Source organism: Nipponia nippon, unplaced genomic scaffold, assembly GCF_047370975.1.
Source record: "Nipponia nippon isolate SJK-2023a ecotype South Korea unplaced genomic scaffold, ASM4737097v1 scaffold_15, whole genome shotgun sequence".
Taxonomy (NCBI): Eukaryota; Metazoa; Chordata; class Aves; order Pelecaniformes; family Threskiornithidae; genus Nipponia; species Nipponia nippon.
Window position 1 is genome coordinate 13,252,903 of NW_028262331.1, and position 24,336 is coordinate 13,277,238.

The 24,336-nt window shown below is 63.1% G+C and overlaps 1 protein-coding gene across 5 annotated transcripts in view; it reads right to left on the bottom strand.

Moving 5' to 3' along the window:
* Positions 1 to 24,336, bottom strand: part of MYO18A (myosin XVIIIA) — a 33,312-nt gene that overhangs the window by 5,235 nt on the left and 3,741 nt on the right. For 2 of the 5 annotated variants that reach the window (XM_087752107.1, XM_087752105.1), the window contains exons 2-38: positions 17,292 to 17,379; positions 17,040 to 17,149; positions 16,789 to 16,965; positions 16,463 to 16,673; positions 16,042 to 16,184; positions 15,376 to 15,476; positions 15,219 to 15,282; positions 14,967 to 15,111; positions 13,449 to 13,460; positions 12,754 to 12,930; positions 12,585 to 12,675; positions 12,310 to 12,502; positions 11,701 to 11,787; positions 10,900 to 11,041; positions 10,660 to 10,819; positions 10,391 to 10,577; positions 10,076 to 10,313; positions 9,088 to 9,197; positions 8,909 to 8,974; positions 8,515 to 8,643; positions 7,926 to 8,069; positions 6,991 to 7,080; positions 6,777 to 6,896; positions 6,589 to 6,700; positions 6,311 to 6,438; positions 6,002 to 6,156; positions 4,725 to 4,848; positions 4,447 to 4,647; positions 3,484 to 3,594; positions 3,062 to 3,166; positions 2,804 to 2,950; positions 2,600 to 2,713; positions 2,304 to 2,420; positions 2,112 to 2,195; positions 1,740 to 1,877; positions 879 to 1,064; positions 658 to 797 (exon numbers count right to left, since the gene is read on the bottom strand). In XM_087752107.1, the coding sequence (XP_087608233.1) occupies positions 658 to 797; positions 879 to 1,064; positions 1,740 to 1,877; positions 2,112 to 2,195; positions 2,304 to 2,420; positions 2,600 to 2,713; positions 2,804 to 2,950; positions 3,062 to 3,166; positions 3,484 to 3,594; positions 4,447 to 4,647; positions 4,725 to 4,848; positions 6,002 to 6,156; positions 6,311 to 6,438; positions 6,589 to 6,700; positions 6,777 to 6,896; positions 6,991 to 7,080; positions 7,926 to 8,069; positions 8,515 to 8,643; positions 8,909 to 8,974; positions 9,088 to 9,197; positions 10,076 to 10,313; positions 10,391 to 10,577; positions 10,660 to 10,819; positions 10,900 to 11,041; positions 11,701 to 11,787; positions 12,310 to 12,502; positions 12,585 to 12,675; positions 12,754 to 12,930; positions 13,449 to 13,460; positions 14,967 to 15,111; positions 15,219 to 15,282; positions 15,376 to 15,476; positions 16,042 to 16,184; positions 16,463 to 16,673; positions 16,789 to 16,965; positions 17,040 to 17,149; positions 17,292 to 17,379 (4,847 nt within the window). Of the gene's footprint in view, positions 1 to 657; positions 798 to 878; positions 1,065 to 1,739; positions 1,878 to 2,111; positions 2,196 to 2,303; positions 2,421 to 2,599; positions 2,714 to 2,803; positions 2,951 to 3,061; positions 3,167 to 3,483; positions 3,595 to 4,446; positions 4,648 to 4,724; positions 4,849 to 6,001; positions 6,157 to 6,310; positions 6,439 to 6,588; positions 6,701 to 6,776; positions 6,897 to 6,990; positions 7,081 to 7,925; positions 8,070 to 8,514; positions 8,644 to 8,908; positions 8,975 to 9,087; positions 9,198 to 10,075; positions 10,314 to 10,390; positions 10,578 to 10,659; positions 10,820 to 10,899; positions 11,042 to 11,700; positions 11,788 to 12,309; positions 12,503 to 12,584; positions 12,676 to 12,753; positions 12,931 to 13,448; positions 13,461 to 14,556; positions 14,578 to 14,966; positions 15,112 to 15,218; positions 15,283 to 15,375; positions 15,477 to 16,041; positions 16,185 to 16,462; positions 16,674 to 16,788; positions 16,966 to 17,039; positions 17,150 to 17,291; positions 17,380 to 17,969; positions 18,027 to 18,542; positions 18,684 to 19,097; positions 19,176 to 19,437; positions 19,501 to 19,706; positions 20,361 to 21,044; positions 21,102 to 24,336 lie in introns of all 5 variants that reach the window. The other 3 variants (XM_087752103.1, XM_087752104.1, XM_087752106.1) reach the window with 3 other exon arrangements.

The window sequence follows — 24,336 nt, forward strand, 5'->3', positions numbered from 1 at the left end:
AACAAAAAGGAAATCAAATGAAAGGGAAAAAAAAGACCAAGTGGGTAGGGAACGAATGGGGGGCAAATTAAATGGTGGGCAAGGGTCAGGGGAGGGAGGTGTGGCTGCCCTGAACCTCTGGTGTGGGGCTGCACCCGGCTGAATCCCAGCATCCTGGGCTGGATCCCAGCATCCCAGGTCCGTCTGGATCCCAGCGTCCCAGGTCGGTCTGGATCCCAGCGTCCTGGGCTGGGCTGGATCCCAGCGTCCCAAGGTGGGCTAGATCCCAGCGTCCTGGGCCAGGCTGGATCCCAGCATCCCAGACCTCCTGCCAGCCTGCACTGCCCGGGCTCCTGGGGCTCCCCAGGCTGTTTCCAGCCAGCCAGCACAACCCTGGCTGCATTTCAGGCACCTCTGCAAGCGGGTGAAGCTGCACAGGGGCTGCGGGTGGAGGGAGGGATGGATACACCAACCGATGCACGTGTGCACAATGCATGGATGGACAGATGCACAGGTGCACAGACAAATGCACATGTGCATGATGCATGGATGGGCAGATGGCATCCTGACAGGGCCAGGCAGAGCCAAGGGGTCCCCGTGGCATTTCATAAGTGGCGAGGAGAAGCGGTGAGCCCCAGTGATGTGCCCTGCACAGGAGCCGGGCCCAGGCGCTCTCACCTGTTGATGAGGTCCTCATTGCTATCACTCTCCATCTCATCCTCGATGGCCGCCTGCAGGTCCCCGATGCGCTTGAAGGCCAGCTTCAGGTCCGACTGCAGGCTCTGGTTGGCGGCTTCCAGGCTCTCCAGGTCCATCTCCTGTGGGGAAGGAGCGGGGTGAGCCAGGCACCCCGGGGAAATCCTGCTACCCCCCTGCCCTGACCGTCGCAGGTGCCTCACCAGCTCGTGCTTCTTGCGGCTGGCCTCTGCCTCCTTCTTGGCCAGCTCGCCCATCTCCTCCTTGACGTCGCGGAGCTGCCGCTGCAGCCGCTTGTTCTGCTCCTTTTCCCGGTTCTCGGCGGCTGCACGCTGATCCCGCTCCTCCGTCAGCTTCTCCATGTTCTCCTTCAGCCGCGTGGCCAGGCTCTGCAGACCAGTGGGCGCAGGGTCACCCCAGATCCTCCCGTGGACCCCACACTCTGCAGCAACACCCAAGGGCTCACGCGAGGACGGATCCCATCCCCATGAATTTACACAAGGAGATGGAGGAGAAACCCTTGCCCCAGGGCCAGGGAAGGGGCAGAACAACCCGCAGGGGCTTTGTCGAATTGGAAAAATAGATTCAACTGCGTGTGAAGTAATTACAGAATGTAACGTAGGGAAAAAATAGCTCCCATTCTCTCCCAGCCACTGAGCCAGCCGCTGCATATTTATGGTCCTGGCAGAGCAAGTGGGGAAGGGAAATAACAGCTAGGAAAATATTAAGAGAGCTAAGCTGCTCCACTCCCCTGGCAGAGCTGCAAAGGCAGAATATAAAGAAGGCTGCGTTTAGCAGGGCTGGGAAAGTCTATAATTTCCCTAAGTCAATGCAGGGAAATAGCAGCACTTTGCTGGGCTGGGTGGTGGATTATTGTTATCAGCGCTTGCAGAGAGCTTTCCCTGCAGGGCCGAGGCTGGGCTGCTGGCAGGGGAGGGCTCCAGTGGGGGGGGGCCCAGGGAGGGGATATTGGGGATGTGCTCAGTGGACCCCCTGGGCAGCTTTGCATCATGGTCCCATTGCATCCTAGTCTCAGATGTAGCAGAGACTGCCCAGGCGCCTACCTCCAGGCGCTTGACTTGTGTCCGCTCAAACTCCAGTCTGGTCTCCAGCTCACGGATCTTGGCCTCTTGCCGGCTCACCAGTGACTTGTCCACCATGGACTGCTCCAGGAACTCCAGCTGACTCTGCAGGCCTTGCAGCTGTGGCGGCAGGCACAGCCTCAGCCTCAAGCACCACCTCCCTGACCCCCTACCACACCACCCTGGAGCGGAGCTGCCGGCCACGCTGCTCCCATCCCAACAGAGAGCTCCCTGTGGGACTGCTCTGCACCCCCAGGGTGCAGGGGGCCCCCCCATAGTGTGGACAGCAGGTCTCTGGGTGCCCCCTGGCTCCACTTGCCATGCATGCCCATGCACGATGTCAGTGCTCCCCACCTTCTCCTGCAGCTCCTGCTTCTCCTTGCTGACCTCCTCCAGCTGTGCCTGGAGGTCATTCATCTGTGCCAGGTCCCGGGACGCCTGTGGGACAGACCGGGGCTGTCAGTGGGGACCCCACTGCGCCAGCTCTGAGAGGGGCGTTACAGGGCGGGGGGGTCATGAGTGCCCCAGCTGCTGTTCCCCTCTCACCTGGGCCACAGCCGCCTTGTGCTTCTTCATCAGCTCGTTCATGTCCTCCTGGTCCTCCTCCAGCCGACTCTGCACCTCGTTCTTCTCCCGTTGCAGCCGGCTCAGCTGCTCCTCCAGCTGGGGGGAGCCGCCTGTGTCTCCCGCTGCACCCCAGGAGTGGGGCACCCACCCTCCAAAACCACCCCAAACAGTGCAGTGGTCACCCTGCCAGCATGTGCCATGCCAGTAGGGGTCTCCCCTTGGGTGCAGGTGGGGCATGGCCCCATCATGGTGCTTCGCATCCCAAAAACGCTTACCGCTGCCTTCGCCTTGGCGAGGTCATCAATCTGCAGGTGGAGGTCTTCGATCTCCACCTCCATTGACTTGCGGGCCTTGACAGCAGCTGCACAGGTGAACTCTGACTCCTCCAGCTGTGGGGACATGGCTCAGTGCCTGGCCAGGGGATGGGAACACCCTGCGTCCCTCAAGGGCTGCAGTTTTGGGGGGGTCTGGATGCACACCTGATTCTTGAGCTGGGCGATCTCCCTCTTGCTGGGCGCATTGTTCTTCAGGTGGTCCAGCATGATCTGCGCGTCAGCCAGCAGTGCCTTCGTCCTCTTCAGGTCCCGGCGCAGGCGCTTCTCCGTCTCGAAGTCCCGCTGGTTGGCCTGCAGCAGGGGGGACTGTGCCAGGGTACTGTGCTGGCAGGGCACCCACTCCACCACGGTCACCTTGGGGTCCCTGAAGCGAGGGATGTGCCCGGCTGCCCTGCACCCTACCTGCTCGCTGACAGCAGATAACTTGCTCTCCAGCTCCCGTTTCTCTCTCAGCACCTTCTGCTTGTCCTCGTACTCCTCCTCCAGCTGCACCTCCATCTGCTTCAGCTGAGGACAGCAACGGCAGCCCAGTCAGGGTGGCAAGAAGGGGCCGGGCACCCCTGATCACGTGTGCCAACATAGTGGGGATGCTGGCTGACCCCACTGGCTGGGTATTTGTGCAACCAGAAGCTCAAAGCCCAGCACACACCGGCCAGGGCAGCAGAGGGACCAGTCAGACCTGCTGGGCCAGTGGAGCTGAGCCGCAGCCGTGTGGGAGCTGGTTGCTGCATGACGGTGCCCGGTCAGCAGCTCCTGGCAGCTGGCCGGGGCACAGGGACACATCCTGTCCCCGCCTGGGCAGAGGGGCTGCAGCCAAGCCCTACCTTCTTTTGGCACGACTGCCGAATCTCTTCCACCTCCTCATCACGGCTCTCCACCTCCTTGGCATGGGTCTGCCGCAGCCGCTCCATCTCCATCTCCAGCCGTAGCTTGGCCTGAAAAATCAGGGCGAAACACGGTCAGAGTGAAGGGGACATGGGAAACCGCCCCCCCCCCCCCGCCACTCCTCAGGCACTGCTCACCCGGAAAACCCCCTGGTCTGAGGGTGGCTGGGCTGCCCGCCCCATGGTGACCTGCCAGGCCATAGCACAGAGGGCCAGGAGCCGTGTCGGCAGCAGCGGTGCCTGGCTCGATGCCGGGCTCAGGGTGACTGCCTCCGCTTCCCAGGCAAGCCCGGCCCAGGTAATAACAGCCCTGCACGAAACCACCCCACCCAGAAACCTTGCCCCTCCCTGCCTGTCCTGGTTTCAGCTGGGATAGAGTTAATTCTCATCTTAGTAGCTGTTATAGTGCTGTGTTTTGGATTTAGGATGAGAATCATGTTGACAACACACTGATGTTTTAGTTGTTGCTAAGTAGCGTTTACACTAGTCAAGGACTTTTCAGCTTCCCATACTCTGCCAGGTGCACAAGAAGCTGAGAAGGAGCACAGCCAGGACAGCCGACCCAGACTGGCCAAAGGGCTATTCCATACCATATGACGTCATGCTCAGTATAGAAACTGGGGGGAGTTGGCTGGGGGGCAGCGATCGCTGCTTGGGGATGGGCTGGGCATCGGTCAGTGGGTTGTGAGTAATTGCATTGTGCATCACTTGCTTTGTATATTATTATTTTTTTTTTTTTTTTCTTCCTCTGCTGTCCTATTAAACTGTCTTTATCTCAATCCGTGGGTTTTACTTTTTTTTTCTGATTCTCTCCCCCATCCCACCGTGAGGCAGGGGGGGTGTGAGCAAGTGGCTGTGTGGTGCTTAGTTGATGACTGGGGTTAAACCATGACACTGCCATACCTGCTCCAGCATCTGAATTGTCCCAGCCTGCTCGTCCAGTTCCTCCTCTTGGTCTTTGACCTTCGCCTCCAGGTCCCGCAGCTGCTTCTTCACCTTGGCCAGGGATGCCTCGTCCTTTGACTCCTGGGAGGAGATGTCCTGCAGCTCGGCCTCCAGCACCTCCACCTTCTGCATCAGCCCCGCAATGTCTGAGTCCTTGTCCTGCCAAAAGAGGAGGTCACCATGAGCCGAGGGTGTCCACTGACTGGGGTCTGGGGAAGGGACTGGGGTCTGCTCACCTCCAGCAGCTGTTTGAGGCCAAAGACCTCGGCCACCAGCACGTCCTTCTCGCGGCTCAGCTTCTCCCGCTGCAGCCTCTCCCGCTGCGCCTCCTCGTGCGCCTGCGAGAGCTCACTGTCAAACCTGCATGGGGAGAGTGGGGCGGGTGCTCAGTGCCCCGTGATGGGCACTGGGGAGGGGTCCCCAGCCCCGTGTCACCAGCCCTGCACCGAGCATCCCCATCCCATGGCAGCAGGCACCAGGAAGAACGGCATGCTGCTGGGCACTCATTGGAAACATACTGTTGATGAGCCTTTAATTGCCAGCATGGTGGCACGGAGTCACCTGGAGAAACTCCTCACGTCTTCACTCAGCGGCTCATGGAGAGTGCAGCCCCCACAGTGCAGACCCCAACAGCCCCATCAGCCACCCCACGGGGCTGGTGCGGGCCATGGCTGCTAATGGTGGGGGCATGGCTATGCAGTGGCAGCCAGGGACACTGTGACCTCCAAGCAGGACATGGAAGGGCCATGACACATGGGGGGGTCTCCAACAGAGATGGAGCTGGCTCCCCCAGCCACAGCCTGGTCCCACGGTTCCACGTGGGATGGCACCAGTCCCATCCCTGGAGGGGACACTAGCCCCCAGTAGGGGAGTGCTCAGTGCAGCCTGGAGCCAGGCAGCACTGGGGCAGCCTCTCTCAGTGCCCCTGGGATGGGATCAGCCAGGTTTTCTCTGAAATTGCTGTCTTTGGGGCTTGGAAAACAACCCCGTGCTTGAATTTGTGACCTGCGTTAAACACCTTGGCAGCTAATCCTCATCTTTCCTCGCGCTGGGTAATAAACAGCTGCGTTAGCACAGACTCCAATCCACGGAAATTGAAATTAATTAGATTGGATTCTCTTGCTGTATTTATGTGTGTGATCATTACCATAATGAGATGAAAGCGTCCCTGCTGCTTAATAACGTTAGCAAACTTTGGGGCTGGGAGAGGGGACGGGATGATATTGAGCGCCAAGCAGAGCTGCAGGGCACGAGCAGCCTCCACCATGGGCCACAGCCCCACGTGGGAGGATAACTTGGCTCTGAGCCCCCCAAAAGGGCATCGGGGTCCCCCCCACAATGAATACATCTGACCCAGGCAACCCCTTCCCACCAGAGATGCCTCAGCCAAGCGGGAGCTGGTGAAGTGCCCAAATCGCTGCTAAAATGGTAATGCTGCTTTGCAAGAGGCTCGCTGTGCAGCGAGAATGCCGTCCCTGCTGCGTCCCCCCCGCCACCAGCATGCGGTCCCAACCTCCGCTGCTTCTTCTCCAGGTCGTGGTTGCGTCCTTGCTGGCCCTCGAGGTGCAGCTTGGTGTCCTGCAGCTCTGCGGCCAGGCGCTGACACTTCTTCTTCAGCTGCTGCAGCGCCCGCTGGCTCTCCTCACTGTCTGCCTGCAGGTCCATCAGCTGCGGGCAGGAGCAGGCAGGGCGGTCAGGGCTCTGGGAAGCCACCATGTCCCCACTGCCCTGGCCACGTGCTCCCTCAGCTCTGAGCAGGCAGGGGCTGCCCATCCCCATGCTGGGGGGACTGGGGGGCTCCCTGGGGCTGAGCCCCACTCACCCGCCGCTCCAGCTGCCTCTTGCTCTGCTGTTCCACCTCCAGCTTGTCCTCCAGCTCCTGCTGCAGCCGTTTCTTGGTGAAGTCGATCTCTCGCACTGCCCGCTCATATTTCAGCCGCCATTCGCCACCTGCGCAGGGAAATGGGGTCACCGAGGGGCTGCGTGGGGTGGTACAGGGCCCCACGGGAGGGCAATGCCTCCGTGGAGAGGAGGGCACGGTGCTGTGACCACGGGGCACCCAGGGTGTGCTGGCAGCAGGCACCAAAGGCAGGATGGTACCTGAATCATCATCGTCGAGCTCTCCATTGAGCTCGGCCGCCCGGATGAGCCGAGCCTCCATCACCTCCATCTCCATCGACTCCATCTGCTTCTTCAGAGCATCGTACTTGGCCTGGGAGGGGACACGGCCATGGTGAGCCGTGGAAGGGGCTGGGAGACACTGCAAGGCCGGGGAGAGGCGCGTGTACCTGCAGGTCCTTCATCTCTTTCTCGGCCCGCAGCCTCTCGGCCGTCTCAGCGTCCAGCAGCTGGGAGGCCGACTCGCCAGTATTTCGCTCGTCTGTCAGCTCCGATGTTAGCTCTGTGATCTGGGGTGAGGGGGAGCCAGACCGTGGGCGGGGGCAGGCGCTCGGGCAGGCCAGCACAGCACTGCACCCCCTCCTGGTGCCAGCAAGAACCTACCCTGCTCTCCAGGCGGTCGCTGTTGAGCCGGAGCTCGTTACGCTCCTTCTCCACCTTCTCGAGTTTGCTCTTCAGCTGCTGGATCTCTTCCTGCAACAGAGCAAGCAGTAAGGGAGGGGGCAGGTGCAAGGGGAAGAGGTTGGCAGGCAGGAGTCTGGCAGGTCTCTGCACGCCTCCCAGTCCCCCCCCCCAGCACTGGGTGGGCAGGGTGGGGGCTCCCCGGGGCGGGGGTCCTTCTCCCTTGCCAAGGGCTGGGCAGGGACTTTCCCCAACTGGCTCTGCCGCCATACTGACTCCAACCCCATAAATGGTGTTGAAATGCCAGGCAGCCCCGGCAAAGCTGGTGAGGGGTCCTCGCACCCCCCAAGAGAAGGGTGGGAGTAAACCCACCCGCCAGCAGCTCGCTGAAGGGTTTGGGTGCACCCAGCCACGGTGGGGAGGGAGGGGGCCCACCCGCCAGCACCAGGGAGGCGTGCCCGGCTGCCAGCTTCAAGCACATCTTTCTCTCCCCTCCTCTGGACCCAGCACAGGCTGTGGGGGGACACAAGGGGGCCCAGGTGCCCCCACTCCAGGCACCCATCCTCAGCGGGTCAGGGTAAAAGCTGAGCCAGGCAGCAGCTCCATGCCAGGTGGGCTCGGTGGTGTCTGGTTGCCAGTGCAGCATGGAGCCCCCGCATATGCCTCTTGGCACACAGTTTCATTTCCATTCTCCACACCTTGTAATTGGGCTCATGCAACAGCCGGCTCTTGGGATGCTAATGACACGCTGATTCGCAAATTAGGGAGCAATTCGAGCCTGCTGCTAGCGGGCGGTCCTGCATCCCACCCTTCCCTGGGGTCCTGCATCCCACCTGACTGCAGGGCCCTGCCTGGGATCAACGCTCCCCTGAGGCCACCCTGCCCCATCCAGCGTATCCCGGCACAGAGATACCCACGTCTTTGCCGCGGATCTGGTCCTCCGTGAGCTGCACCTCGATGAGGGGCCGCACGGTGGTGAAGAGCTTCCACCAGGGCCAGTCCTTCACCCCCTTGTTCTTCTTGATGTTCTTCTGCACGCACCGGATGGCCAAATCCTGGATCTGCACAGGGTACAGTGTCAGCACAGGTGCCGCCAGCGGGTCAAAGTGAAGCGGGCGGGCACTCAGCACCCCTGCCAGCACCCCAGCACACTCCCCTTCGTTAGCATTTGGGCTAATTGCGCCTGGCTTATCTACTGTTTGATTCCCTCCAGCCCCTCAAAAGGCCAGTCTTGGAGAAGGCAAGGTGCTGCCGAGATGCCTATTTTATGCCCTCCTTTAATAATAAAAGTAGGAGCTGATACGCCGCTTCATCCTGCCGCAGTGATGCCCAGCGCCCTCCCTGCCGGTTCCCCTGCTTCCCCCCGGCCCCCCACGGCTGGGCGGGCACTGGGGGGGGGAGGCGGGAGGAGGAGGTGCTGGCCCAGGCAGCGGCAGAAAGGCTGCGCTGCCCATTTTAGGCGAAATTGTGCGGAGGAGCGGGGAGGGGAGAGCTGCTGGGACGAACCTTCCTCTTCTTGAACTGCTGCCGTGCCAGGAAGCCCCTGCAAGCCGCCTGGAAGAGGGTGATGTTCCTGCTGGTCTGTGCATCCCGCTGCTCCTCCAGCCTGGCCAGCAACCCGGCCCGGAAAAACACCTGTGGGAGAGGAACAAGGTGAGATCCCGACGGGTGCCAACATGTGACACCCTCCCACCACACTGGCTGGTGGGAATGCGGCTCTCCCCTCTGCAGCCACTGGTCCTGTCCTGCCGTGGGGATTTTACTTCCCAGGCACAAGGAATGCCATAGGTCAGAGCAAACAGTGCCGCCCTTGTGCTGCCCCGCCATGCTGTGTCAAGCCATGCCACCCACCCCTGCCTGTGCCACCACTGGCACCCCCAGCCAGTGTCGGGCATCATACCCGGCTCAAGCCCATGTGGTAGCTGCTCTTCTCCAGGTCCAGCGACTCCAGTAGCTCCTCCACTGCCTGCGGGGAGGGAGAGGTGTCAAGGCCGGGCTGGTGGCATCCCAGAGTGCAGGGGGCTCCCCGGGTGCAGGGGACCCCAGACTGCAGCACTGGCCCCAGCATGGGGCATGTACCCTCTTCTCGTCCACCACGATGTAGTTGCGCCCGTGCTTCTTTGTCAGGTGCGGAGCCAGGACATCGAAGCGCCGCCTGAACTCCGCAAACACCATGTGGTCGGGGTATCCTAGGGGGAGCAAGGGAGAGTGGGGCTGTGGGGGCAATCAGGATGCCCCGGGGATGGCTGGGAACAGCCCTGCATGCCCTGACTTGCTGGGGCCCATCTCTTGGGAGAGCTGATGGGGTCACCCCACGTGGCACAAACTCCCCACGGGGCCAGGCACAGCTGGAGAACCCTGACCCTCCCCGGGAGGTTTTTCTTGGCTGTGTCCTCCAGCAATTTTGGCTGGGATCTGGGGAGAAAGTGGCCAGATCCCGCCTTGGGGGGAGCGCAAGGACACGTGTCGCCTGTGCAAGCAAACAGGCCCTGCTCCAGCTCAGTTCTGAGCCGCAGCCGACTTCTGCATCAGGCTCACAGTGCTGAGCCTCCACATCTTAATTAACAACGGGGTATTGACGGGGATGCTGACCCCGGCATAGCCGGTTGGCTGCGACCATCGATCCAGGAGGTGTGCAGGTGGCATAGATTTCCGATCGTGGCAGGAAGGGTCCGGCCTCCAGGCAATAAAACCTCAGCTGGGTGGCTGGCCACGCATATCAATAAATGCTTTGCTGAGCACAACCCGGAGTCCCTCACCCCAGCAGGACAGGGGCCAGCTGCCAGAAGGAAAGCTGCCAGGAGCCAGCGGCACCAGCAGAGACACCCAATTAAGGCCATGCCTGTCCCCGGCGCAGATAACGGTTCCATGGGGGAGGGGGGATGGCTGGCAGCCATGGGGCTCGGAGTAAGGCCATGTGCCAAAGGAGTTCCCCAGGGTGGCTTTGGCTCCCCAAGGAGGAGACACAGCTGGGACTCCGATGGCATCCATCCCCACAGTGGGATGCACACCACAGCCCTGGCATCCCCCAGCCCTGGGTGCCAGCGGTGCCGGCAGTGCAGCTCACCTTGGCGGTACATGCGGAGGGCATCAAGCAGGCGGGAGCCGCGGAGCTGGGCACGCAGGAGAGGCACATCCAGCTGCATGAGCCCAGCCTCGCAGTGCTCTGCTGGCAGCTCCAGCTCGCTGCCGCTCACCCGTCGGCATGGCAGAGTCCGCAGGTCCCCGCCACCCCCTGTCGCCTTGGGCAGGAAGCAGTGCACGAAGTGGAGCTTGGACTTCTTGATGCTGTCGATGAGGGCATCCTGCAGGCATGGGAGAGCAGAGTGAGCAGTGACAAGCAGCAGTGCCCCAAGCTGGACCCAGGGACCCCCTCACTCACCACTTGCAGCTTGATTTGGATGCAGAGAGACTTCTTCTTGACGGCAGCCATGCCAGTGGTGAAGGTCTTACGCATGCTGGTGGCTCGGCGTAGGGCCAGCTGGGAGCCCCCCTCCAGCCCTGCCACTGAGCCTGACAGTACTAGCGCCGACCCGCCACGGCCAGCAAACAGGCTGCTGATGACCTTCCTGCGGAGCATGGAGGGGACGTCACCCCTCAAAATCACCTCTCCCCCCTGCTTGCCCCACTCCACCCCAGGACTCCACTCACTTCTGTGACTCCTGCAGCAGGACGGAGGCGTTTTGGGAGGCTGGGTTGTGCTTGACGTGGTTGAGCCAGCCCGTGGCATCGTACTCCACCCAGCTGGTCCCTGAGCTGTGACCCAGGAGGAAGTGTCGGGGTTTGTCACTGGGGAGCAGCGGGTTGTGCCCTGTGGGGAGACACGGCACCAATGGGCACGGGACCAGCACTTCACCAATGCATGGCCCCGTGGTGCCAGGCCCCCCCGACCTTTCTTACTCCCTTCCTGGGGGCCGTAGTAGGAGAAGAGCCGCTCCAGCAAGGTGTCCTCATTGCCGCCCGGCTGCAGTGCCTCCTCCTCCAGCAGCCACAGCAGCCCCCGCGCCTCATCTGTGCGGGCCAGCGACCGGACCTGCGGGCGACACTGCACTTGCACCCAGCCCAGCACCCTGGTGTTCCCCAAGGCAGGGATGGGAGGACACAGGGGACCCAGGCCACCTGGGGAGCATGCAACCTCGGCTGCTGTCAGCAGCAAGGCAAAACAGCACCACACAAGAGGGCCTCCGCTTAAGGGAAACCCAGCAGGGAGAGTCAGTACGTAATACTCCGGGCAGCGAGATGCTCACTGGGGTGGAAAACACTGTGCTCAGGCACCCATGAGATGAAACCCAGTGCACAGCTGGCACTGGCAGTCCCCCTTGGTCTCTGCAGCCTCCTCCAGCAGGGAATGGAGCACCCCAGGGACTGATGCACCCTGGGGACCTACGCACCCGGAGGACCAGAGCATCTCAGGGATGAGAGCATCCTGAGGACCAGAGCACCTCAAGGACTGGAGCACCCTGGGGATCTCCCAAGGGCTCCTCACCCTCCTGCCCACAGCACAGGCAGCTCCCAGGGTGGTAAGGGACACCATACTAGGGGATGCAGCAGGGATGCAGGCTGCACACACGCTCACAGCCGCACTTTTATGGCCAGGCATTTGGTACAGCCCCCCTGCTTCCCCTAACTAACTACTGCCAAAGGGCCAGGAAAGCTGTGATGTGGCCATGAAGCAGCATGGCGGGTGCTTACCAGTGCCTGGTGTGAGGGCTGGTCTATAGCAGCTACAGAGCCAGAGGAGCCAGGCTCGACATCGGCCAGGGCAAGCTCTATGTTCTCCTGGCGAGAGGGGACAGAGGCATGGTTAGTGCCCACGCAGCAGGGGAGCAGCGATAGGGACTGGCAGCTAGTCAGGCCATTGGTCTCAGTGGGGTCTAGGCAGAAGGCAGGGCTTTCCCAGTGTCCCACCATCCCACTGCCCCAGCATGGCACAGGGCAATGCCAGGTGCTGAGGGGGGACCAGGACACATGGAGGGGTCACCCTGGGCTATCGGTGCCAAGAGGGATCAGCAGCAGTGATCTTCCCCACCACCACCACCCACAGCCACCCCATCACCTCCCAGCTGGGCATGTTTGCAGGCAAAGCTGCCTGGCTGGAGCCAGAGCTGCTGACAAAGGCACTGCCGGCTGTGGGAGCCCTGGGGAAACCCCTGCTGCACTGAGCATTGTGTCAGAGCTGCTTCGGTTGGACCCAGTCCAGAGCAACTGTGGGGTAAGAAACTGGAGGGACATCGTAGCAGATGCTCATGCAGAGAGGATAGGGGAGGACAGGAGTGGAGGAGGCGAGGGCAGCCCTGTTACCTCCTTGTAGCGCTCCAGCTCGCGGGCGAAGGTGCGCTGGTGGAAGAGGAGCTGCAGGCGCTCCTGGGCATAGTTGTGGCAGAGCTCCTCGAAGGTGGCCCCCCGGCTCTGCCCTGCCAGCTCGGGGTTTTGCGCCCCAGGGGTGTCCACCACTGTCACCGAGCACACTGAGTGCTGGCTCGACTTCAGCGCCCTGTGGGGGACAAAGGGTCACAGTGGGGTGAGCAGGCGCTGCCGGGCACCCCTGGCTCTCCCCCCGGCCCCTCAGCACGTACCTGTTGAGGAGGGAGATGAGGAGGGTGAAGAGCTCGGAGTACAAACTGGCCGCCATGCCCTCCAGGCACTCCAGCGCTGTCAGCTTGGGACCTGGCCAAGGCAACCTTAAGTGTCCCCAGCCCAGCATCCCCTTGGGCCACCCGCTGTCCCCACTGTCCCTCACCCTACCTGTGCCACCATCGCCCAGGGAGGACTCGTCAGGGCCCTGCCGGAACGAGGTGGATCGCTGCAGGGTGCCCTTGGGCTGGTGCTTGAAGATGGAGGAGGAGAGCTCCTCCAGGCTGCAGCCCAGAAGGTAGGCGGCTTTCTGAGCCCACTCATGCCGTGCGAACTGCTTCCTCCCAGCTGGAGAATGGAGAAGGGAGCTCAGCGCCGGCCAGGGCATCCCCCCAAATGGGGGGCGTTTCCAGCCAGACCTGGGACCAGAGTAGCCTGGGGATGCTGCGCACAGTGGGAGCACGTGCTCAGTGCTGGAGGGCTGGGAAGTGTTTTGGGGTCTGATTAGAGGAGACATGGGGTGAATGGCTTCATGCCTCTGCAGGGCTGAGCCCAGAGCCACGCCGTGGGGTGGGGAGTCGGGATCGCCCCTCACCGCTGCTGCCCAGGGACCCCTGGGGCCTGTAACGGTATGGGGCTCTGAGCTGCCCCAGCACAGGGACACGTCCCTGCTCGGCCACATGCACCGAGCAGCCCCACCACGATGCAGCAGGACAGACCGCGGCTGCTGGACACAAGCACACGGATGCTGGGGGAGGGCAGGGGAGGTGGGAGCAGGTTAATGGTGACATGCAAGGACATGACAGCAGGAAGGCTGTGGCACGTGGGAGGGGGAAGCCAGAGATGTGTGGAGACCAAGGCTTTACCTTCATCGGCGTCTGCATTGCAAAAGGGCAGCATGCACCATGCGAACAGAGACAGGAATTAGAAAGAACGGCACGCGACAGCACAGACACGCGGCACAGGGACACCCTCCTGCCGAAACACGCCATGTGCAGCCACCACCACACCACGCACATGCCAAGCCTGGTCTCCCCCCAGGAGAGAGTGAGACACTGCAACCCAGCATTGGGGCCCTTCCCCTGTGAGGCCCGGCCACACTGTGGGCACTGGTGGGGAGCAGCTCAGTTCTGCCCCAGAGCATGGGGAGCTGCTGTCGGATCCAGCCTGGTACAAGTGTCAAGGGGCCAAGGAAACGGGGGCTGGTGCAGCTGAGCTGGCTTTGAGCATCCCCAGTGTCCACGAGATGCAGGGAAGGTGCCAGGAGCAGCACAGAGCTGGGGCTGGGATGCTCACCCTGAGCAAGATGTGGGGATGCTCCCCCAGAGCAGGATCTGGGGTTCCCCTCCAGCAGGCCCCCATGAAGAGGTTCCTGAGCTGCCCAAGCATCACGCTGCAGTGGCTGCAGCAGGGCCCTGCTGCCCTCTAGCGCCTCGAAGCACCCCGTGGGCCAACACTGCACCCGGCTGCGCCCCTGAGACCCCTCCAGTCTCTCCCTTCCCATCCCTGACTCATCTTTTCCCCCAGGGCTGCAAATTCCCTCAGTGCAGCCACCAGCTCCAGGTGCCCATTTCCGGTGTGCCGTGCCTGAGCCCTTCCACCAGCGTGCAGCACCACGGGGGCTTCCAGCACCAGGGGGGGAAGGCAAAAGCCCCAGGGGGAGAAGAGCAGCCCCACGAAGCCGAATTCACCACCCCTAGGGACGGAGAGTGAAGCTGGTGCCTGTCAGAGCAAGCTCTGCAGCCCATGGTGGGCTCTCGGTGCCGGGGCAGCCCTGGCCCACAGCACCAACGGTGCCAAAAGGACCAGGTGGGAGGATCCTGACAGGCAGCAGGCAAATTTGGGGCTGCCAGCACCCAGCCGGGGGCCAGGGTTGGTCCTGGCACACCAGCAGTATCCCAAGCCCCCATTTCAGCCCCAAAACCAGCAACGCGCGGCACCACCCAGAGCAGAACCCCCCGCGGCTCCGATTACCGGCTCTGTCTGCCAGCAGCTCTGTGGGGAGGACAGGGGGAGAGATGTTACACTGGGGATGGGGGACACACGCACCCCCCCCCCCCCCCCCCCACTCCCTCAGCCCCAGCCAGGCCCTTGGTCCCCTAAGTTGGCAGGGGCCAGCCCAGGGTCTGGGGATGTTTGATTCCCACCAGCCAGTGGGACCACCCTGACCAAGGGGGCAAACCTGGGTGCCCCAGAGCACTCAGGGTGGCAGGGCACTGTTCCTCAGCTGACACAGCCCCAGACACCTCCCCCAGGGCTCGGCCACACTGGGGGGGGGGGCATTTGCAAGGTGCCGAGGTGCCAGCGATCACTCTGGGACCCCATGCAGCCATCAACCCAGGCCTTGGCTCATTAATGCCTTCCGACCCTGAGCATCTCGTTACCTTTTGTGGCCCCGGCAGCCCCCAGATGATAAATGGCTCCCAGAATGAGCCATAAGGCTTTCTGCTCATCGCCGGAGATGCCCATCACCTTCATGGCAGCCTGGAGCTTGTTGAACTGCTGCATTGCCTTCTGCTTTTCCTCTGGCTGCAGAAAGCAATGGAAGCCATCAGTGTAGGAGCCTGGCTCTGCCTCCCCCTGCACCTGAATGGGCCAGGGAACCTCGTCCCCCTCCGCAGCCCCATAGCAGCAACCTTGGAGAGGGGCACAATGCCAAAAACGTTGTTCTCTGCCAGGTGGTTGAAGTAAAGCTCAGTCCTGCAGGGATAAACACCGAGATTGGCCTCACATGGGAGGCTCCAGAGACCACGCCCCAGGCCAGAGGCCGAGCCCTTGCCCACCCCAGCTCACCGTAGGGCGCTGTCAGAGCAGGCCAGCAGGTAGTAGAAGATGTTGAAGGTGGCCTCGTTGGGCGGGCGCTTGGCGACACGCAGCTTCTCCAGCAACAGCGTCTGGTGGAGGTGGGAGGGTTGGGAACCATTCCCCAAGGGCCCCACTCCCACCGAGACACCAACCCCACCCACCCCAGCCTCATCCTTGCTGCCTGCCCAGGGTCACCGAGGAAATGTGAGGGTCTCCTGCCCACCGCAGGGCATCATATGAATGTAAACATCATCCAAGCAACCTGTGAGCATCTCCTCTCCTGGGGTGCCTGCTACTACAGGAGCACGAAGCAGCTCTCTAGAATTTTAAGGGCTCTGCTGTTATCACACTGGGGCAGCATCTGGAACAAACACACCCTAATATCGGGGCTAACTCAGCAAGGACAGGGAGTCGATCTAATCTGCACACATCTGGGTGTGAAGAAAGATGAGAGCAGGATGCCTGGATGCTAAGTGCTGCGAGCACAGCCGGCAGCCAGCAGGGGTCTGCAGCAGAGCTCGTGGGCTAATGTGTGGCCAGGCTGCTGGGAGGAAACACCCCAGCGGGGATGGGCTGGCTCCCATGCCAAGGGGAGCCGCCCCGGTAAGGATGGGCCAGCTCCCATGCCGAGGGGGGCCACCCCGGCCCCCTCACCTGTATGGAGGCAGATGCCACCTGCCCCGCCTGGTCGAAGTCCAGAGAGATGATCTGAGAGAAGCGGGTGGCGTTGCCGTTCATGCTGGTGCTGCTATTGCCAAAAGCCTCCAGGATGGTGTAGAGAGCCTGCCACTTCTCCGCTGCAGGAAGAGAAGCAGGGCGGTGGGGTGCAGGGGCTGTGCAATGGGCAGCCAAGGCCAGCACCACCGGCCAGGCAAGCGCTGCTGCTTCTGTGCCGTGCTCCATGCCGCGGCAGCCCTCAACAGCGCGGTAAAGGGACTGGCGTGAGAAAATGAAAGTGTGCCGTGTGGCATGTGTCTGGCTGCTGCCGGGTGTGGGAGGCTGCTGAGGGCTGTGATCGCAAAGCAAGGGGCTTGTGCAGGCAGCACGAGGACCCCACACCCTGCCGAGGACTCACCAGAGAAGACCTTGCCGGTGTTGCTGGCGATGGTGGCGAGGTACTGGACAAGGTGCTGGCAGTTGGTGGTTTTGCCACTGCCACTGGCGCCCAGCAGCACAACCGCCTGGTCCTGGCGGCTCATCAGCATGCTGCGGTAGGCGGCCTGGGCCACCGCATAGATGTGTGGGGACATGTCCTCCCTGCGGCATCCTTTGAACATGTGCATGACCTGGCAGGGAGGGCGGGAAGTGGGCGAGGGTCAGCACCCTGCCAACTCCACCAGCTCCCTCTGTGCGGTGGCACAGCTCCCAGTCCCCTCCAGTCCCCCCCGGCAGCAGGGTCACCTTCTCAGAGTACATGGATGGGGAGCTCAGGGGGTTGATGATGACCATGGTGGGACCGGCGTAGGTGTGCAGGAGGTTGCCGCCATAGCGCTGTCGCAGCGTGTGCAGCACACTAGACTCATTGAGGTAGAGGAGGCTGGCGACGTCCTCCACGCGGTCACAGGAGGGGGGGTTCGCCTGGCAGTGAGGTGGAAGGGTGTCAGGCAGGGAATGGGGGATCTGCCCCGCCATCCCCCACCTCACAGCCCTACCTTCTCCACGTCATCCTCCTCCACCTCCAGGACGGCTCCGTCGTGGTCCAGCTTCACCTTCACCTTGCCCTCAGGCAAGGGGCTGCTCTCCTCCGGCCGCAGCTGGCTGCCTGCAAGGGGCATGGGGCACTCAGTGGGGCCATGCCAGCAGTCCCCTGGGGACACCGTGGCCAGGCCAGGCAGGGCTCGCTGTGCCACAGGAAGGACAGGGCACCCCTTGTCCCAATGGTGCCAGGCTGACCCCCGACTCACCCAAGGAGAAGCCATCCCTGTGTACCAGCCACACCTTCTCAGTCTCATACCAGGCCTCCTCAGCCGCTATCTGCTCCTCCGTCTTGGCCTGTGGGACAGCAGGATGTGGGGAGGTCATGGTCACCTGTCTCCCATCTCATCCCCTCCCCACATCCCAGGGGCTGGAGGGAGCAGGGCTGCCTGGCCATGGGGCCATGTACCAGGCAGCCATAGCGACCCTCTGCAAGCCCCAAGCCCTCCCAGCACGTATCCCCAGCTTGCTCGCTGCCCCCAGGGATCCCAGTGGGCTCAGGCCTGCAGAGACTACCAGGGCCCTGCCACAGCTTGGGGCAGACATGAAGTCATAGTGTCCCGTGACAGCATTCACCACGGCCACCTTGGGCAAGCCTGGAGGAGCTGAGCTCCCAAACCGCAGCCCAGAGAGCGGGCACCCATGCCAGCCACGTGCTGGGATGCAGGGACACCGGGCATGCTGTGGGGACATGGGACATGCTGCAGGGACACAGGTCAGAGACACACTGTAGGGACACAGGACACGCTTCAGGGACATAATGGAGGGACAAAGGACATGGCACAGTAATGGCAGAGTACTGCGGCATGGGAAATGCCAGGCTGGTGCAGCCGGCACAACGGGGACGTCCCCACCACCCCGGAGCAGGGTAAGCCCCAAAGCCAAACCTGAGCTGCAGCAGGGACAGGGCCAAAGGGGGCTGCTGGGGCATCATCCGCTTGACCCTGGCGAGGCCGAGAGATGGGGAGTGAAGGCGAGAAGGGTTAATCTCTGCCCCGCAGAGAGCACAGAAAGTGGCAGGGGGAAGCGAGTGGGGGCAAAGTGCCACTGTGCCAAACCCTGTGGGCACTCCTGGTGAGGGCCACCGCTACAACCAGCGGAGTGACAGGTCCAGTGTGGCACTGGGGACACATGGAGCCAGGAAGGACATAGGCCACAAGGCCCTGCTGCCAAAGCCCCCAGGGTTGGGGGCCACCATGCTGACCCGCTGCAAGCCCGACCAGTGCTGCACGCCACAGCGGATCTGTCATGAGCCACGCATCCTGCCTGTGCTGGCTGCTCTGCCCCTTTCCGTCCTGCTCCACACCCCTGCCCACCCCAGCTGTGCCACCTCCACCGAGTGCACCCTCCCGGGATGCCCAGCTCCCTGGCACGGCCCTACTGAGGAGAGGCACACAGCCCTGTGGCCGCATGGGTGACGCAGCAGCCCACAGAGCAGGGTGGGACAGGGAAAGCCTTACACTCCAGCACGAGGCACGGGCGCAGACGCCAGCCCAGCGGCAGACAGAGGACGGCAGGGGGTCGCTGGCAGAGGCAGAGGGCTCCTGAGGATGGGGGTACAGTACCTGGCTGGGTGCCGAGGCAGAGGCGGCGGGGTCCAGCTAACGGCAGCAAGGAAGGAGGAGAGAAAGGAGAGGGGGTGAGAGGCAGAGAGCAGCAGCAGCACCGCCACAGGGCCCAGGCACAGCCCCATGGCACTGCCTGGGCATCAACACAGCCATGGGCAGCCATGCTTGGGCTGCCACAAGGATGCCACCAGCGCGGGCTGCTGGGCATTGCAGCTCCCCATGGGCGGGCACGCTGGTCCAGGCAGCAACCCCAAACCCACTGGCATCCCCCGTCATCCATCCCCTGTTGCCGGTGCCACCCAGAGAGGCACCACGGGGCTGGTGGCCAGGCACAGGAGTACAATAACCCCGTGCAGAGCACACGGCACAGTTGGGGCAGCCACATGCTGCCCACGTGTCCCTGTCCCCGGGCGGGCAGCACGCGAGCACCAACACCCCTGCAATTACAGAAGCAGTGAAGATCCTCTCCAGCCGGCGCTGTGCCTCCTCCGATGGGCTCAGCTGGGATGCGGGGCCGGGGGCATCCTGGAGGCAGAGCACTGTTAGCACCAGGTCAGCCGCCCTGCGGCCCCTGCTGACACCACAGCCCCTGTCAGCCCCGCGCTCATGGCACGCAGGCACCAGAGGGGCTATCGCAGAGGCTTTCCCGGCCCTGCAGCCTGCCGGCGCTTGGGGTGGGTACTGGGGTGAAGGCTGGCGCAGACCCGTGGGTGCCGAGGCCAGCATAGCTGGGGTACTGGCACGTACACCGCAATGCCCAAGGACCTGGGTCCCTGCTCCCACGCACCTGCTGAGGGGGTGCGAGGGCGGTTTTCACAGGGGTCGACCGCTTCTCACTGGACTGCAGCTTCTTCTCCACACAAGCCGGAGAGGAGACAAGGGGTAGTGTGATTGGATGGCCGCAGTGCACACAACTGTCCTGAAAACTGACCCCCACCTGGCACTGCACACCCCAAAACCACTGCAAACCATGCGGGTGAGCTCACACCATGCTGCACCAGGTGGCACAGCCCTGCCGCCATGTTAGAGCATCCCCCACCAAGCACACACCGGTACCTTGTGCCTCTCCAGGGCGGTGGGTTTCGGAGCGGATGCCTTTGCCAGCTCCGCTTTCCCTCCCGAAGGCTGCACTGGTGGCTCCAGCTTGACTTTGGTGCCCGGGGACAGGGACAGCTTTGCGTCCCATCCAGCCGGCTCGGGGGACTTCTCCTTCTGCCTGTCCCCTGGCCGGAGCCGTGGCCGGTGCTCTTTGGTTTTTCCCTTCACCATGAGGGTTTTGAGCCCTGCTGAGATCTCATCTTTGGGCTCTGGCTTGGCTGGGGCTGCCGGCATGGCAGGGGGAGGCGGCACGGTGGGGGGAGGCGGCATGGCAGGACGGCCTGTGTCCTCCTTCCTGGGGGACGGCACTGGCTCGGGAGACTTGGTGTCTTGCCCCAGCTCCTTGGCACTGCCAGCATCCTCCCCCGGCAGGACTTTGCGGACCACCTTGCGCACCACCCGGACCACCCTGCGGCGGGACAGCCCCTGGCCATCGTCCCCTTGTGCCTCGGTGCCCACCGCTGGGCTCTCCAGCCCGTTCACGGCTGCCCCGTTCAGCACCGGCTCCAGACTCTTCCCTCGCCCAGGGGCTGGCGGGGGGCTCTTTGGGGGCTCAGGATTCGGGGGCTCAGGATTCGGGGGTGCAGACGCCGCATCCTTCGGGCTCTCTGACTGCAGCCACAATGACACCAGTGTGAGTGGAGGTCCAGCAGTGCACTGCCTGCCACCACAAGCAACTGCTTCTTGGGACATGGTGGTGTCCGGGGCTTTGTGCCCTGCTGCAGGAGCATGGCTCCCGGCCAGACCCTGGCACCAAGGGACACAGCACCTAGTCCCCTTCCCCAGCCAACCTACAGCCCCCCACCATACCCCAGGGCAGGGAGCAATGGTGACCTCCTCGGCCCTGCATGCAGGGACTCATCGACCCACAGGCTGCTAGTACGGGGGCAAAACTCAGTGCTCAGAGCACCAGTAGCCTCTGCAACGCACAGGGCAAGCCGCAAGATTTCCTCTGCCAAGAGCTTTGACAGGCAGGGCAGGAGCTGGTGCTGTAACCACAGGGTGGACACCGACCCATCGGGGTGTGCAGGGCAGGGACAAGCCCTGGGAAGGCAGTGGAGGAGAGATCGCTGTGCGCAGCCAGGCATCCCTGCTGAAAATACCCGCCACCCTCCACATGCTGCCCTGGCGCGGCCACCAGCGCTGCCCAGGGACCGGGGCGGGTATGGGGGGAGGTTGCTGAGCCCACTACCCTCTGTGATGCCCCCACGCCTGGAGGGCATGAGGTCTGTCCCCACCAAGGGCAAGTCCCATCCCCGACACAGCTCCACCCTGCCCGTGCCCTGCGACACTTACAGCCCCGTCCTCCTTCCCGGGTCTTTTCACAGCTAAGGATTTGTCCTCGTCCTTGACCTGAGGGTCAGACAAACAAGAGGAGCGCATTTCAGCCCACCGCAGGGCCTTGCTGCCAGAAAAGCCACAGGGACTGGGAAAAACCACTGGGACCATCACTCCATGCCGGGGGGCAGGAGGCTGCTGGACGAAACAACCCCCATTTGTAGCCTGTTGCAGCCCCAGGGATGAGGTCATGTGTCCTTCCAGGCTTCCCAGCAGCCAAAAAAGTGGGAGAAAGCACAGGGATGTGCCCCAGTTATGGCAAACCCCAAAGGTGGGAGAGGAAAGTGCTCTGCCCGCCTGGCCCAGGCCCGCTCCTTGCATGCAGCTGGTGAGCGAGCTGGTATATAGAGCCCCGTTGCCACTCCCCACGGGGGCTCTGCATTTCTGCACGTCACCCCGCCGAGCGTCACAGCACGTTTTAAGTGTCACCACCTAATCTCTGCGGCAGCCACACAGTGGGATGTGCCAGCTCAGTGCCGAGTGGGGCAACCAGGAGTCTCTGGGGTGGGTGGGCAGCCAAACCCTCCCCTGCCCTGGGCCATGCCTCTGAGCTCTAGGGCTCAGCCGTGGCACCACAGCGGCAGCGCGTGGTGCACCCCGTGGGCAATGCTCCCCGACTCGCCATCACACAGCTCCTGCAAGCGCTCGGGGCTGGACGGCGGCACCAAGGTGGCTCACACTGTGTTAGGGGCTGCACCAGCCACTTGCAAAGCGGTCCTTAGGGATGGCGTTAGTAACTGCATGCATGGCTGCATTGGTGACCACAGCCATGCTGCGGTGGGGCGTGGGGCAGCTCCCCATTTGCTCAGCGTGGCCCCCAGCATAGCAGTGCAGCGAGAGGCTGGGAGCACCGCTCTGAACATGGTGCTGGCACTGGGCAAACTGGGGGAGTTGGTCGGCAGCGTGTGGCAGCATGACCCGAATGTGGGGTGCGGGCAAACGCGTGAGAGACTTCCCTTCTGCTCCCAAAATGCAAACCGGGATGAAAACGCCATGGTGATGTCTCATGGAGCCGCAGCCCTGGCTGGGGAGAGAGGGAGAGGTGAGACAGGTCGGAGCTGGCATGCAGGGCGCTGAACTATGGCACAGTGTACAAGCACGTGCCCTTCCCTGCCAGCCCTGGGAGCCCAGGACGCTCAGGGATGGGAGTCTGAGCCCACCTGGCCCTGCTCAGCATACAAACAGGCACTGCCTATAGGAAGGGCTCTGCGGACAGGCAGGTGGCCGGGCTGAGACCTAACAAAACTCATTGTGCAAAAAAAGCCCCTTTAGTCAGGCCACAGGACCGTGCCCCAGCTTCCCCCCTGGGCGGGCCAGCCCACTGAGGTAAGCAAATGCCAGGGTGAGGGAAGGGATATTTTCTGCCCCAGGCACCCTGCTTGCCCTGATAGCCAGGGTTTATTCTGAGCCTGACACTGTGCCAGTGGCTGGGCAGCCCCAGCAGGACACACTGCCCCGGCCGGTGCTGTGCTCCAAACCCCAGGGGGGGTCGCACCTGGGGCTGTCAGGGAGAACTCCCCCTCCTAGGGCTGGGCATGGCATAGAGGAGCACCCAGCCACTGAACCAACCTGCCTGTTAGGGGGCACGTCACCCTGTCCCCAGGGGGTTCCCTGTCCCCCCCAATCACCACAGCATGAAATGGTGGTGCCTGGAGCACAGGCTGGGCAGGGAGGTCCTGAGACGAACCTGCCCACGGGTCAGAGCCCCCAAACCCTCTGCCCACAGCGCTCCCACCTCCACACAGCCTGGCACCGCCTCAAAGGTCCCTGGAGAGCACTGGTGTCAGGGTCCCCCAGGGGGGCTACAAGAAACGCCTCTGGCTGCCAAAGCACCCCAGGGGTGAGTGCAGCCTTGCAGCCCCTGACCCTGGTGCTGGGACTGGCTCCCACGTGCCCCCCTCATGCTCCCCCGTGCCGTGCCGGTCCCCACCTTACCACAAGGTCGGGGTGAGCCAGGAGCAGGGTTTCTGCCGGGGCGAGCGGGATGCAGTGTGGTGGAAGAGGCGCACAGGGCAGCAGCCGGCGGCGCGGGGACAGCTGGGCCGATAGGGCCACCCTAAAAATAGCCGAGGAATGCGAGGGCCCCACCGGCGCGCGCAGCAGCCGGAGGGAGTGCTGGGGGGGGACATGCGGGCAGCAGGGCCTTGCCGTCACCACCACTGCCGCCGCCGCCGCTGGAGGAAGTGATGTGGGCTTGTGGCAGCCCAGCGCCGCAGGGGGAACTGCCTGGCCTCTGTTCCACCACCCGCCCTGGAGGGAGCACGGAAAGACACCCCCAGGCTGAGCGCAGCTGGGGCACTGGGGTAAGCCAGGGAGGGTCCTGCGCCGCGAGGAACAAGGTTGCACACTCCTGCACCCCGGGGTCCTGCGGCGGGGTGCCTGGTGTTGGAGCAGGGTGCCCAGTGTCAGAGTTGGGTGTCCAGCATCATGCCAGGTGGTGCAGCCCCAACACCACTTGCTCCTCCCTTTGCTTTCCCATTAACACAACAGTCCCCCAAAATGCTCCCAGGGACGGACAGCCCCCTGCCCTGAGGCGAGGGCCAGCACCACGGAAGCGTGCCAGCCCAGCAGCCCCCTGGCATGGTGTGGCAGCCCACGGTAAAGCCACTTTCATGGCAAAGCTGCCTCTGGAGGTTCAAGGTCTCCCTGGAAACAGCAGGAGCGAGGCGGCAGGCAAGGGGCTGGGGGCCTCCCTGCGCAGGGCCTGCCGGGAGGAGGCCGGTGGCAGGGAGCCAGGCACGCCAGCGGTGTGAAGGAGAGGCGGCGACTGCCCAGCATGGTAGGGACCCCAGCCGGTGCCTGAGCATGTCCCTGCCTGACGCCGGGGACGCAGATGTGTCCCGAGCTAGAATCCACTCCCAGAAAGAGCAGTGGGTCCCGGCCTCACCAGGAAGGCTGTGTTGATGGCAGGCTGGAAATGCCCATGCTGGGAATCCTAGCACTGGGTCACATCCCTCCCAGCCCACACTAATGCCAGGTTTTGCAGCACTGCCCCAGGGCTGACACCACACGGCAGCTCCAGCCCCTCTCTGCACCAGGCACGCACTGGGGAGAGGCCACAGTAAACACCCTTGGCAGGACTGGCACAACACAGTGGAGGGTGCCCATGGTGTCCCCAGGTAGCGCTGGCGGCAGCCACTGGGTTATTTGCAAAAAGTTGAAGTCACGTCCCCTGACAACAGGAACAAGAGGCTTTGGTGAGGGCACTGGCTGAGTCCCAGCATGCAGAGCCACTGCAGCCCCCTTCACG